This window comes from Oncorhynchus masou, chromosome 5 (assembly GCF_036934945.1).
Source record: "Oncorhynchus masou masou isolate Uvic2021 chromosome 5, UVic_Omas_1.1, whole genome shotgun sequence".
In the NCBI taxonomy this organism is placed as follows: Eukaryota; Metazoa; Chordata; class Actinopteri; order Salmoniformes; family Salmonidae; genus Oncorhynchus; species Oncorhynchus masou.
The window spans coordinates 79,972,559-79,984,813 of record NC_088216.1 but is presented as its reverse complement, the minus strand read 5'-3'; the positions used below and the strand labels follow the sequence as shown (position 1 = coordinate 79,984,813).

General features: G+C 41.1%; 1 protein-coding gene across 1 annotated transcript in view; it reads left to right on the top strand.

Moving 5' to 3' along the window:
• LOC135540338 (metabotropic glutamate receptor 4-like) overlaps positions 1 to 11,205 on the top strand; it is a 124,177-nt gene extending 112,972 nt beyond the window's left edge. Inside the window, exons 8-9 of the mRNA XM_064966928.1 lie at positions 5,926 to 6,172; positions 8,429 to 11,205. Of these exons, the coding sequence (XP_064823000.1) occupies positions 5,926 to 6,172; positions 8,429 to 8,478 (297 nt within the window). The 3' untranslated portion in view covers positions 8,479 to 11,205. The remainder of the gene's footprint in view (positions 1 to 5,925; positions 6,173 to 8,428) is intronic.
• Positions 11,206 to 12,255: the final 1,050 nt, after the last annotated feature.

Genomic DNA, 12,255 nt, shown 5'->3' with positions numbered 1-12,255 from the left:
ATCCTGTGTGTGTATCCTGTGTGTGTGTGTGTATCCTGTGTTCTTTTCTCTCCTTCTCCCCTCACAGGTGAAAATCATCACTCCCCAATCAGTCACCAATCCAATCATCAATCAGAAGACACACCTCCTCCTGTTTCCTACCCTATCACAGTTCCTTTCCCTTGGTTTAAAAATCCTGTCAGTTGTTTGCTCTAGAGCTCAACCTCTCTGTAAATGACATGTCTGTAGGTCTCTCTGTTTTACTCTCTCTTTGTGTATTGACCTCTCTTTTGTTTGAGCACCTCCATAGCACTTTGTCATCACCTGTGAGTATTGTTTTTGTTTATGGTGTTTGTTTGTTTGCTGGTGGGAAAAGGGGGAACCAAGACAAGTCGCCCATGGGCATACACTACCCGTCGGTAAACTTTGTTAAATACACTAGTTAGAACTGGGCAGACCACCCACTGTATTTTTGGTTAGTTAGTTAGCTGTTGTTAAAGTAGGCTAGTCTAGCCCAGGGGTGTTTTTGAATAGTTATTGTTTCTTTCCTTGGGTCCAGCTCAGCCCCTTTTCCTGCTCCCCCCATTTACCGTGTTTTCCAATAAACCCTGAGTTTGACGGTAGATTTCAGTTGTCGTAGTTGTTTCGTTCTCACTTTTAGTTTTTGACAATATTAGAATTTGTATGAGTTATGTTACGGGTCTCATTACCATCCCCCCTAGACTGTCGGGCCAAAAGGGATTCGTAACAATTAGTGTTACATCAGCTGTTACAGAGTTGTGAACCAGGGTTATGAACTAGGGTTATGAACCCTGGACCTATCACGTTTTAGGGAAGACCCAGATGCAGACAGTGTTGAAGTAACAAAAGTGTATTACCAGAACAGGGGCAGGCAAAACGACAAGTCAAGGGCATGCAGAGGTCAGTAATCCAGATCAGAGTCAAAAGGTACAGAACGGCATGCAGTCTCAGGGTCAGGGCAGGCAGAGGTAAATAATCCAGGGCGGTGTGACAAGGTATAGAATGGCAGACAAGGCTCAGGGTCAGTGCAGGCAGAATGGTCAAAACTGGGAAAACTAGAAAACAGGAAGACAATAAAAAAAACAAGAGCAAGGGGGAAAATGCTGGTAGGCTTGATAGACAAAACGTACTGGCAACAGACAAACAGTGAACACAGATATAAATACACTGGGGATAATTGGGAAGCTACACGACACCTGGAGGGTGTGGAGACAAGCACAGATCAGGGTGTGACAGAAGAAGAGTTATGAACCAGGGTTATAAGCCAGGGTTATGAGCCAAGGTTATGAACCAGGGTTATGAACCAGGGTTATGAACCAGGGTTATAAGCCAGGGTTATGAGCCAAGGTTATGACCCAGGGTTATGACCCAGGGTTATGAGCCAAGGTTATGAACCAGGGTAATGAACTAGGGTTATGAACCAGGGTTATAAGCCAGGGTTATGAACCAGGGTAATGAACTAGGGTTATGAACCAGGGTTATGAGCCAGGGTTATGAGCCAAGGTTATGACCCAGGGTTATGAGCCAAGGTTATGACCCAGGGTTATGACCCAGGGTTATGAGCCAGGGTTATGAGCCAAGGTTATGAACCAGGGTTATGACCCAGGGTAATGAACTAGGGTTATGAGCCAAGGTTATAAACCAGGGTTATGATCCAGGGTAATGAACTAGGGTTATGAGCCAAGGTTATTAACCAGGGTTATGACCCAGGGTTATGAGCCAGGGTTATGAGCCAAGGTTATTAACCAGGGTTATGACCCAGGGTTATGAGCCAGGGTTATGAGCCAAGGTTATAAACCAGGGTTATGATCCAGGGTAATGAACTAGGGTTATGAGCCAAGGTTATTAACCAGGGTTATGACCCAGGGTTATGAGCCAGGGTTATGACCCAGGGTAATGAACTAGGGTTATGAACCAGTCAAATACAATAAAGTGATCACAGAAGTCAAATGATCACAAGTACTCAGTGACTTCACACAGTAGTAATCACATTGGATAATTCTAGACTTACAGATGTAAACTACTCAACCAAGCATTGTACTAGCATGGTGTTAATATGGTGCTAAAATACAGTGGCTTCAGAACGTTTTCATACTTCATTTAATCTACATTTTGTTGTGTTACAACCTGAATTCAAAATGGATTAAATATTTGTATTTACTCACACACCCAATACCACATAATGACAAGGTGAAAACACGTTTTTAGAGATCTTTGCAAATGTATTGATAATGAAATACAGAAATATCGAATTTACATAAGTATTCACACCTCTAGGTCAATACATGTTAGAATCACCCTTGGCAGACATTACAGCGGTGAATCTTTCTGGTTAAGTCTCTAAGAGCTTTGCACACCTGGATTGTACAATATTTGCACATTATTCTTATTAAAAATCTTGAAGCTCAGTCAAATTGTTTGTTGATCATTGCTAGATCTTGCCATAGATTTTCAAGACGAAATGAGAATGAGAATTTGTCTCAGGGTGTCTGCTCTAAAGCAAACTGAACTCGGTTTTCCTTCAGGATTTTGCCTGTGCTTAGCCTATTCCATTTATTTTTATCAACAAAAAAAACTCCCTAGTCCTTGCTGATGACAAGCAAACCCATAACATGACACAGCCACCACCATGCCTGAAAATATGAAGAGTGGTAGTCATGTGTTGTGTTGTATTTGCCCTGTTTTGCAGTTTTATTGTAGTGCCTTATTGCAAACAGGTTGCATGTTCTGGAATATTTTTTATTCTGTTCAGGCAACCTTCTTTTCACCCTGTCTTTAGTTCAGTATTGTGGAGTAACTACATTGTTGTTGATCCATCCTCAGTTTTCTCCTATCACAGCCATTAAACTCTGTAACTGTTTTAAAGTCACCATTGGCCTCATGGTGAAATCCATGAGCGCTTTCCTTCCTCTCCGGCAACTGATTTTGAAAGGAAGCCTGTATCTTTGTTGTGACTGGGTGTATTGATACACCATCCAAAGTGTAATTAATATCTTAACCATGCTCAAAGGGATAGTCAATGTCTGTGAGAGACTACCACCGCTGGCTTCTGCTCCTTCAACCCTGCATCCACCATCCCCTATGAGAGAGAGAGAGAGAATAACAACACAGACCCACTAGCAGAGGGTAACGTCTGGGGAAGGTACACTATGTTGATGAAACAACAGCAGGGATTTTATTTTCTGGGTTAGATAGCTGGTTAGAGAGAAAGGTCTGGTCAAACCAAGTAGATTTTTATTATAATGGTGATCTCTCAGTCAAATCCAATATTTACAGGATTTATGTTTGTTTTGGGTTGGGTCATACAGTATCATGCTGTAGATTCACCTTGGTCTATATCATTTTATATCATCCCAAACTTGAATTACTTTCCCCTGATCAGGTCGTGTGATCAGTATTTGTAACAATGTAGACATTACAATTCCTGCAAGCCTGTCCCTCCCCTTTAATGTTCTCAATAAGCTAGCCTAATTAACACAGCTCTGCTTAGCAAACACTTCAAGTGGAGTGAGTTAGACTGCTGATCAGCAAGGCCCTCCCTTGTGATTCACAATGTTCAGCCATGGATAAATATTTCATGAGGTTGTTTCCTTTGTATAGAGTAGCATGTATGGAGTCAAAATAGACTGGTGTTTTGAAATTGCCGTGAGTTCCATGTTAAAACTAGCACTGCAAAAAATGCAACAAAAGTGTCTTGGTCTGATGCACTGTGGTGGTGGGGAGTAGGGTGGGGTCTTATGAAGAAAGTATGTTGATTTAATAAACAGTGTTATGGACTAGCCTTTGTGCTCTGCCCTCCTACCAACAAATTACCTTAAGTAATAATTTACTTGTCTAATGTGCATTGTAACTAATCATAGTGATACGCCACATACATGGTTTATATGTTCTAGATGAGCTTCTTACACATTTACATTTAAGTCATTTGGCAGACGCTCTTATCCACAATAACATTGGTGAGGAGCAAGGCTTTTGACATGTATTCAATGATCTCAGTTCTGTCCTTCACAAACCTTGTCCATCTCTTCATGAATGACATACGCCAAGGACAAACTGACAGAAGTATTTAAACCCCAGTAGTCAACAAGGCTTGACGTGAACATTAACATCTACAGTAAACCACCAGGGATGAACATTAACATCTACAGTAAACCACCAGGGATGAACATTAACATCTACAGTAAACCACCAGGGATGAACATTGACATCTATAGTAAACCACCAGGGATGAACATTAACATCTATAGTAAACCACCAGGGATGAACATTAACATCTATAGTAAACCACCAGGGATGAACATTAACATCTATAGTAAACCACCAAGGATGAACATTAACATCTATAGTAAACCACCAGGGATGAACATTAACATCTATAGTAAACCACCAGGGATGAACATTAACATCTACAGTAAACCACCAGGGATGAACATTAACATCTACAGTAAACCACCAGGGATGAACATTAACATCTACAGTAAACCACCAGGGATGAACATTAACATCTACAGTAAACCACCAGGGATGAACATTAACAACTATAGTAAACCACCAGGGATGAACATTAACATCTATAGTAAACCACCAGGGATGAACATTAACATCTATAGTAAACCACCAAGGATGAACATTAACATCTATAGTAAACCACCAGGGATGAACATTAACATCTATAGTAAACCACCAGGGATGAACATTAACATCTACAGTAAACCACCAGGGATGAACATTAACATCTACAGTAAACCACCAGGGATGAACATTAACATCTATAGTAAACCACCAGGGATGAACATTAACATCTACAGTAAACCACCAGGGATGAACATTAACATCTATAGTAAACCACCAGGGATGAACATTAACATCTACAGTAAACCACCAGGGATGAACATTAACATCTACAGTAAACCACCAGGGATGAACATTAACATCTATAGTAAACCACCAGGGATGAACATTAACATCTACAGTAAACCACCAGGGATGAACATTAACATCTACAGTAAACCACCAGGGATGAACATTAACATCTACAGTAAACCACCAGGGATGAACATTAACATCTTCAGTAAACCACCAGGGATGAACATTAACATCTATAGTAAACCATCAGGGATGAACATTAACATCTACAGTAAACCACCAGGGATGAACATTAACATCTACAGTAAACCACCAGGGATGAACATTAACATCTAGATTAAACCACCAGGGATGAACATTAACATCTACAGTAAACCACCAGGGATGAACATTAACATCTACAGTAAACCACCAGGGTTGAACATTAACATCTATAGTAAACCACCAGGGATGAACATTAACATCTATAGTAAACCACCAGGGATGAACATTAACATCTATGGTAAACCACCAGGGATGAACATTAACATCTACAGTAAACCACCAGGGATGAACATTAACATCTACAGTAAACCACCAGGGATGAACATTAACATCTACATTAAACCACCAGGGATGAACATTAACATCTACAGTAAACCACCAGGGATGAACATTAACATATATAGTAAACCACCAGGGATGAACATTAACATCTACAGTAAACCACCAGGGATGAACATTAACATCTACAGTAAACCACCAGGGATGAACATTAACATCTACAGTAAACCACCAGGGATGAACATTAACATCTATAGTAAACCACCAGGGATGAACATGTAGAATAGAGGCCTTCACGGGTCCAAAATGGCGAGGGTATTCGGGTACAGGTGGATCCGTGAAGACCTCTAGGAGTGTGGTAATAGCTGTCCATACTTAGTGCTCTAAATTGCCTTTGGGAAGGGAATAGAGCCAGCAGATTCCAGATGGCGGTTACATTAACCCTAACCCCATCCTTACCCTTAAAATAATGTTGAGCCATATGTCTAACTCAATCTCCTTGACATTACTTTACAGATGTACATCCAGACCACCACGCTGACCATCTCCGTGAGTCTGAGTGCCTCTGTCTCTCTGGGGATGCTCTACTTGCCCAAGGTCTACGTGATCCTCAGGCGCCCGGAGCAGAACGTGCCCAAACGCACACGCAGCCTTAAGGCCATGGTCACTGCCACCACCATGTCCAACAAGTTCAACCCCAAGGCCAGCCTACGTCCCAATGGAGAGGCCAAGACCGAGCTGTCTGAGAGCCTGGAAACACAAGGTGAGTTAAAAGGTGAAGACTTACAGTATGTATGCTATATACTGTACATGCTAGAATTAGCTGAGTGGATCCTTGTGTTTGTGTTTAATGTTTCTAAGATTAATTTAGTCCTTCAGGTGCTGTAAATCACATAAATAATTTGGTCTAAGAGGTAGAAGGTAAAAAGCACAGTATCCAGTTCATTATTTACAAGCCACCTCATGCCGTTGTTATTTTGCATTTCAATGGATGTAGGAAATTGGCTGCCATTTTTTTTCATTTTAAGTCTGTTTGTGAGTTGGGGGAGATCTTAAAACATTCCCTGATATGCTCAAATTCTCCACTGTGTGTAGGTCTCAAAGAAGGGCATCAGTACTATTACATTAGCTACCTTATTATAATGGACCTATTGTGTTTCATTTAACGTATTAGATCCATTTAAATTCTTGTTATACACTGTCTACAACAACCATGTTTTATTTTCTCATTTCAATGCACTGAGCTGATCCTCACAGATAAACACTTGTGCTCAATATGGTGATCAGGAATCTACGTTTCCTATTGTCACTGTTTGGCTCAGATTTGTGGCACTGTTCAAAGTGGTCAAAGCCATGTGTAATTAATTGAGAGGCAAATGACTTTCCTTTCTGAACCAGCTGAAATTCTCGCTGTCTAAGTCCATCTCACTCTAATTTCAATAGCAATCAAAATGCTTAGTGGTTTCTGGGACAGACTCAGGCTTTATACAATTGTGGTAAATAATTACTTCAACCATTGACTCAGCAGAAATTACTCAGGTGATGGCCAAAAGAGTCACACACCTGACTGGCTTACCTCCCAGAGAAAAGAAAAGAGAGGTCTGAGTCAGTCTGTCAACAGAGATAGAATACCTATTTGTGGACAAATCTTAATGACGCACGCATGTCAATGTGATTCAATGTTCCCTGAGACCTACAGTATTTTGGGGATTATTTAGTCCCTGCAATATTTCTTCCACCAATAAACAAAACTACAGTGATGTGGGGATATTGTTCCCCAAAAATACATTGTGGACAATATACTTGTGTTTATATAGAATGCAACATTGTAAATATTTGATAAAAGATGTCTATAAGGATGCTGAGCATGGACATGCGTTACAGAACATCGACCTACAGGCCTATATCCTAAAAAACAACAGCTACATTAAGCCACAGAGTAACACAATAAATGAGAAGAGTGAAGACAGAGAATCAATAACCAGCATCTGATCCTTGTCCTGGGCCATCTAGACCCATTCCGTATAGACCTGGTTGGATCCACATCCCATCTAAGTGGGGGGCTCCCGAGTGACGCAGCGGTCTAAGGCAGTGCATCTCAGTGCAAGCAGGCGTCACTACAGACCCTGGTTTGATTCCAGGCTGTATCACAAATGGCCGTGATTGGGCGGTGCACAATTGACCCAGTGTCGCCCATGTTAAGGTTTGGCCGGGGTCGCCCGTAAATAATTTAACTGACTTGCCTAGTTAAATAAAGGTAAAAAAACAAAACAATGCCTTATTACCCAGTAGACAGACAGGGGATAGGAGGGGGAGGTCTGGGGAAACAACTGGATGGTCAAAGCCTTATTACCCAGTAGACAGACAGGGGATAGGAGGTGGAGGTCTGGGGAAACAACTGGATGGTCAAAGCCTTATTACCCAGTAGACAGACAGGGGATAGGAGGGGGAGGTCTGGGGAAACAACTGGATGGTCAAAGCCTTATTACCCAGTAGACAGACAGGGGATAGGAGGTGGAGGTCTGGGGAAACAACTGGATGGTCGAAGCCTTATTACCTAGTAGACAGACAGGGGATAGGAGGTGGAGGTCTGGGGAAACAACTGGATGGTCGAAGCCTTATTACCCAGTAGACAGACAGGGGATAGGAGATGGAGGTCTGGGGAGACAACTGGATGGTCAAAGTCTTATTACCCAGTAGACAGACAGGGGATAGGAGGTGGAGGTCTGGGGAGACAACTGGATGGTCAAAGCCTTATTACCCAGTAGACAGACATGGGATAGGAGGTGGAGGACTGGGGAGACAACTGGATGGTCAAAGTCTTATTACCCAGTAGACAGACAGGGGATAGGAGGTGGAGGTCTGGGGAGACAACTGGATGGTCGAAGCCTTATTACCCAGTAGACAGACAGGGGATAGGAGGTGAACACTACTTCTTTTGCCCAGTGTATACATTACTGTAGTAACTGTGACGTACCGCTGGCCTTCTCTGTGTTGTTCGCTTCTTCTTCTCTTTCAGCTTTCGCCACAAAGCAGACATACATCAGCTACAGCAACCATGTCATCTAGGAGAGGAAGGCCGTCGTCGTTGTTCTGGATGGTCACCTCATGGCGGGTGAAAATATTCTTATGCACTGGAATGAAATGGGAAATAGAGGAAGAAAATGGACATGAGACATGATGTGAGGATCACTAAAGGATTTCCCAGGGAATAGTCATAATAAAGGAAATAGAGAAGACCACACAGAGATGCAGAGAGGGACCCTCAAGGGCCCAACAGAACAGATACAGTATAATGGTGATGCTCCATCTTGTCGGCCATGACAGACAAGGCCAACACTTCCCCCCTGGCAGAGACCGGAGAGGATATGATGCGGGATGAGGCTTCTCTCTCTCTCTCTCTCTCTCTCTCTCTCTCTCTCTCTCTCTCTCTCTCTCTCTCTCTCTCTCTCTCTCTCTCTCTCCTTATCTTATCTTGAGCCGACCGGACTGACATGCAATCCAATTGAAAGAATCTGTTCAGGTGTATGCCATGCAAGGTTGTAGTCTGCCAGTATTCTCAACAGTAAGGGACATTGCTCTCAATGCTTCAGGAAGTTGCAGAGCCACCAGGATGAGAGTAATCAGTCTTTTATTTCAAGGAGGATTTTAAGTTACGTAATTGTTTTTTTGTTGTCTTTTTAAAGGTACTCCAGTTTAAAAAGAAAATACTGGATGAAAGAAACCATTCCAACAATGCAGGATAATTGTACGCCATCATTTTGTTGTTTTTGCCTTACCTGTCTTCATTGAGTTGACCCAAAAAATTATAATGATGTTGACAAAAAAATAATATGGTCATTACTGATTTTGAGCATGCCAGTTTGAACATCCTGTGTTGTGTTGTAAAAAAAATATTTGGAATGCGTTCAAACTCTGTTGCAGTGTCATTTCTATTATATGTAAATTCCAAACTGGTGAAGGTCTAGTGAGTGATCTTTGTTTCTTTGTGTGAGGTGAGGCCCTGATCTGTGTTACCAGCTAACCAAAGGCTAGCACTGTCCTCTGCCCACTTTGCCCACACTTTAATACTGTAACTCCAGACTAAAACAAAGAGTCTCTCAGTACAAATAGAGAGGTGTCATGGTGGACTGAACACAGAGGTGCAGAATGCCTCAAGATAAAAACGTAATATTACAAATCTGTAAATTTGACTAAATATTAGCTCTTCACTCCACATACTGTTCTCATGGGCAATAACCTTCAATCTGGATAACAACAGATACAGAAAGAGAAATGTATTGAACAATATCACCAATACAATCAACACCAAAACATGTCGGAGAGTAAGCATGGAGTACCAATCCCCAAAAGAATATGAGACTCCTTGATGGACACATACGATTTATGCTTTTCACCACTGGGAATGGTAAGTGTAGAAACCGACTTGCTAAAGTCGATAAACGATAAACTGGGCACACTTGAACTAGTCAGTAAAGATATAAAGCAATTGAAGGGGAGCTTCGAGATCAGTGACGAAAAAGCTGCGACATTGGAGAAAGAAACAAACAAGCTAAAAGGTACGGTCAATACAATTGAAACGGACGTTAAAGAACTTAAAAAGGAGAACATGTTTCTGAGACGAGCCTTACTTGAAATACAGACGAGATCTATGAGAGCAAATCTGGTACTTACTGGTATCAAAGACAAAGAGGGTGAAGATCCTGGAAGTGTGATGAAATAATTATGTCTTGAAGAGCTACAGATCCCAGGCGATACTGTTAACAAAATCAAACTCTAACATGTACACCGTTTAGGACAGAGAGGACAGAGATATAAGCACCTAATCATTGCCAAATTTGCATTCTTCCAAAATAAAATAAATGTTAAAAGCCTAGATGGAAGACTCACTCACTGGCACAAAAATAGGCATGAATGATCAGTTCCCAAAGGAAATTGCAGAACGGCGTAGTTTATCTCGTCATCGATAAACTGTATATTGATAACCAATTGTTCCGAGTCACCAAGACTACTCCATGGCTATTCTAAATATTACAAAGTTCCCATAAAGGAGTCCAATAACGGAACATCCAATACTATCCATGGTAGGGATTGTAACACATTTTTTTTGGAAAACTAGTCTCTCAGGCTGCAAGAGGCCCTATAGTGAGATACCATCGATGACCCCCATCCATTTCCAGCAGCTATCCTACCGGTCACACAAAGGTACAGCTAAGTTGTACAGATCCAAATCCATTAAATGGGGAGTAAAGTATCCCCAGGGGAGTATGCCACACAGTAGTCATGCACCCAAGATGACATCTATAATGGGTAAAACAGTGGTTTTATGTGGTAAAACAGTAGACTAATTCATAAAAATAAAAATAATCTCTGAGGACTGTGTCCTGGTTTGCAAAATGCTTCAGCAATATACTAGTATACTAAATGACCTCAAGCTACAGAAAGGAATCTACTCAAGACAAAATGCCAAAGGATCCAGTAGTCCTTTCAGCCGCCATCAGTTCTCTGAATAAATACATCAGAAGTGGTTTCTGTAAAACTGAACAGTCCTTTAGTTCATTTTATTTTATATTGTGAGGTCATTTGTGATGTGAACTCAACACTGTTTTTCCATTAACCTCTGTATTATTAAAATAACCAAATGACCAAATGAAATGGCAAGTTATTGTACGTTATTAAATAGATTGATGATGTCCGCTTTTATGTCTTGACAAATCTAAAAAGGGAAAAATGTAAACAAAAAATAAACAGTGCCTGGCTATCTGACTACGTATTTGTAAAACCTATTGAAAAGTAATGAAGTGTGTGGAGCATGTCCATTTAAAAAAATACAAAATCACATTTCTAATAAAATTAAAATTACAAGCTTCTCTTCTTTCTTTCAAAATCGTTCTCTCTTACAGTATTGCATTTTTATGACCTAAAGTGTCAGTAGGTCAGAACGGGGAAACAGTAAATAAATAATTGAGTGTAAAGCGTCAGTAGGTCAGAATGTGGAAACCGTAAAGTAATAATTGAGTGTAATGTGCAACATTTACCCGTTCTGTATGAGAGGAGGCCTTGCTCCACTGGTCTGGCTTGTCAGAAAGAGAGGAAGGGAGAGGGAGAGAGAGCGACATTGAAAGAGATGGAGGGAAGGAAAGAGCGAGGGAAGAAGAGCCAACAGGACTGACCTGACTGTCTCGGAGAGGGCAGCAGAGGTAGTTCAGGAGGTATCAGGACATTAACTGGTAAAATAACTTCACTCTTTGGCAAGGACCAAAATAACAATGTGGTATAACAGCTAATTACCATTTTATAAAGAATCTATAAACTAAACAGTTTCATAAACTTGTTAAATGCTAATGTTGACAATGTTATCTATCACAAAAAAGTTGAATTAGAGGGACAACAAATCCTGTGAGTTGATTTGTTTCTCATTACTTGTGAGAGAAGTTGTTGACCCCTTTATCCTTTGATACAACTGCCACACCTCCTGAGATGATGCATGGTACATGTCTGTGTGTGCAAATGTGTGTGTGTGTGTGTGTGTGTGTGTGTGTGTGTGTGTGTGTGTGTGTGTGTGTGTGTGTGTGTGTGTGTGTGTGTGTGTGTGCGTGTGGCTATGACAAAAGAAGAGCAAACTGAAGACAGAAAGAGGATGATGAACACCAATTAATAACAGAGGAATGGAGGAAAGAAAGATCATCAACTTGACAAGAAAGACAATGACTTCCATCGTCAGCTTGGTTGTGTTGACATAATTGCTTTAATAATAGCATCACAGGGGAACAGAATTGGTGGTGGAAAACAAGCAATTATTTCAAATGAATGGTTAGTAGGCCATATTTTTATACTTCAATCCAT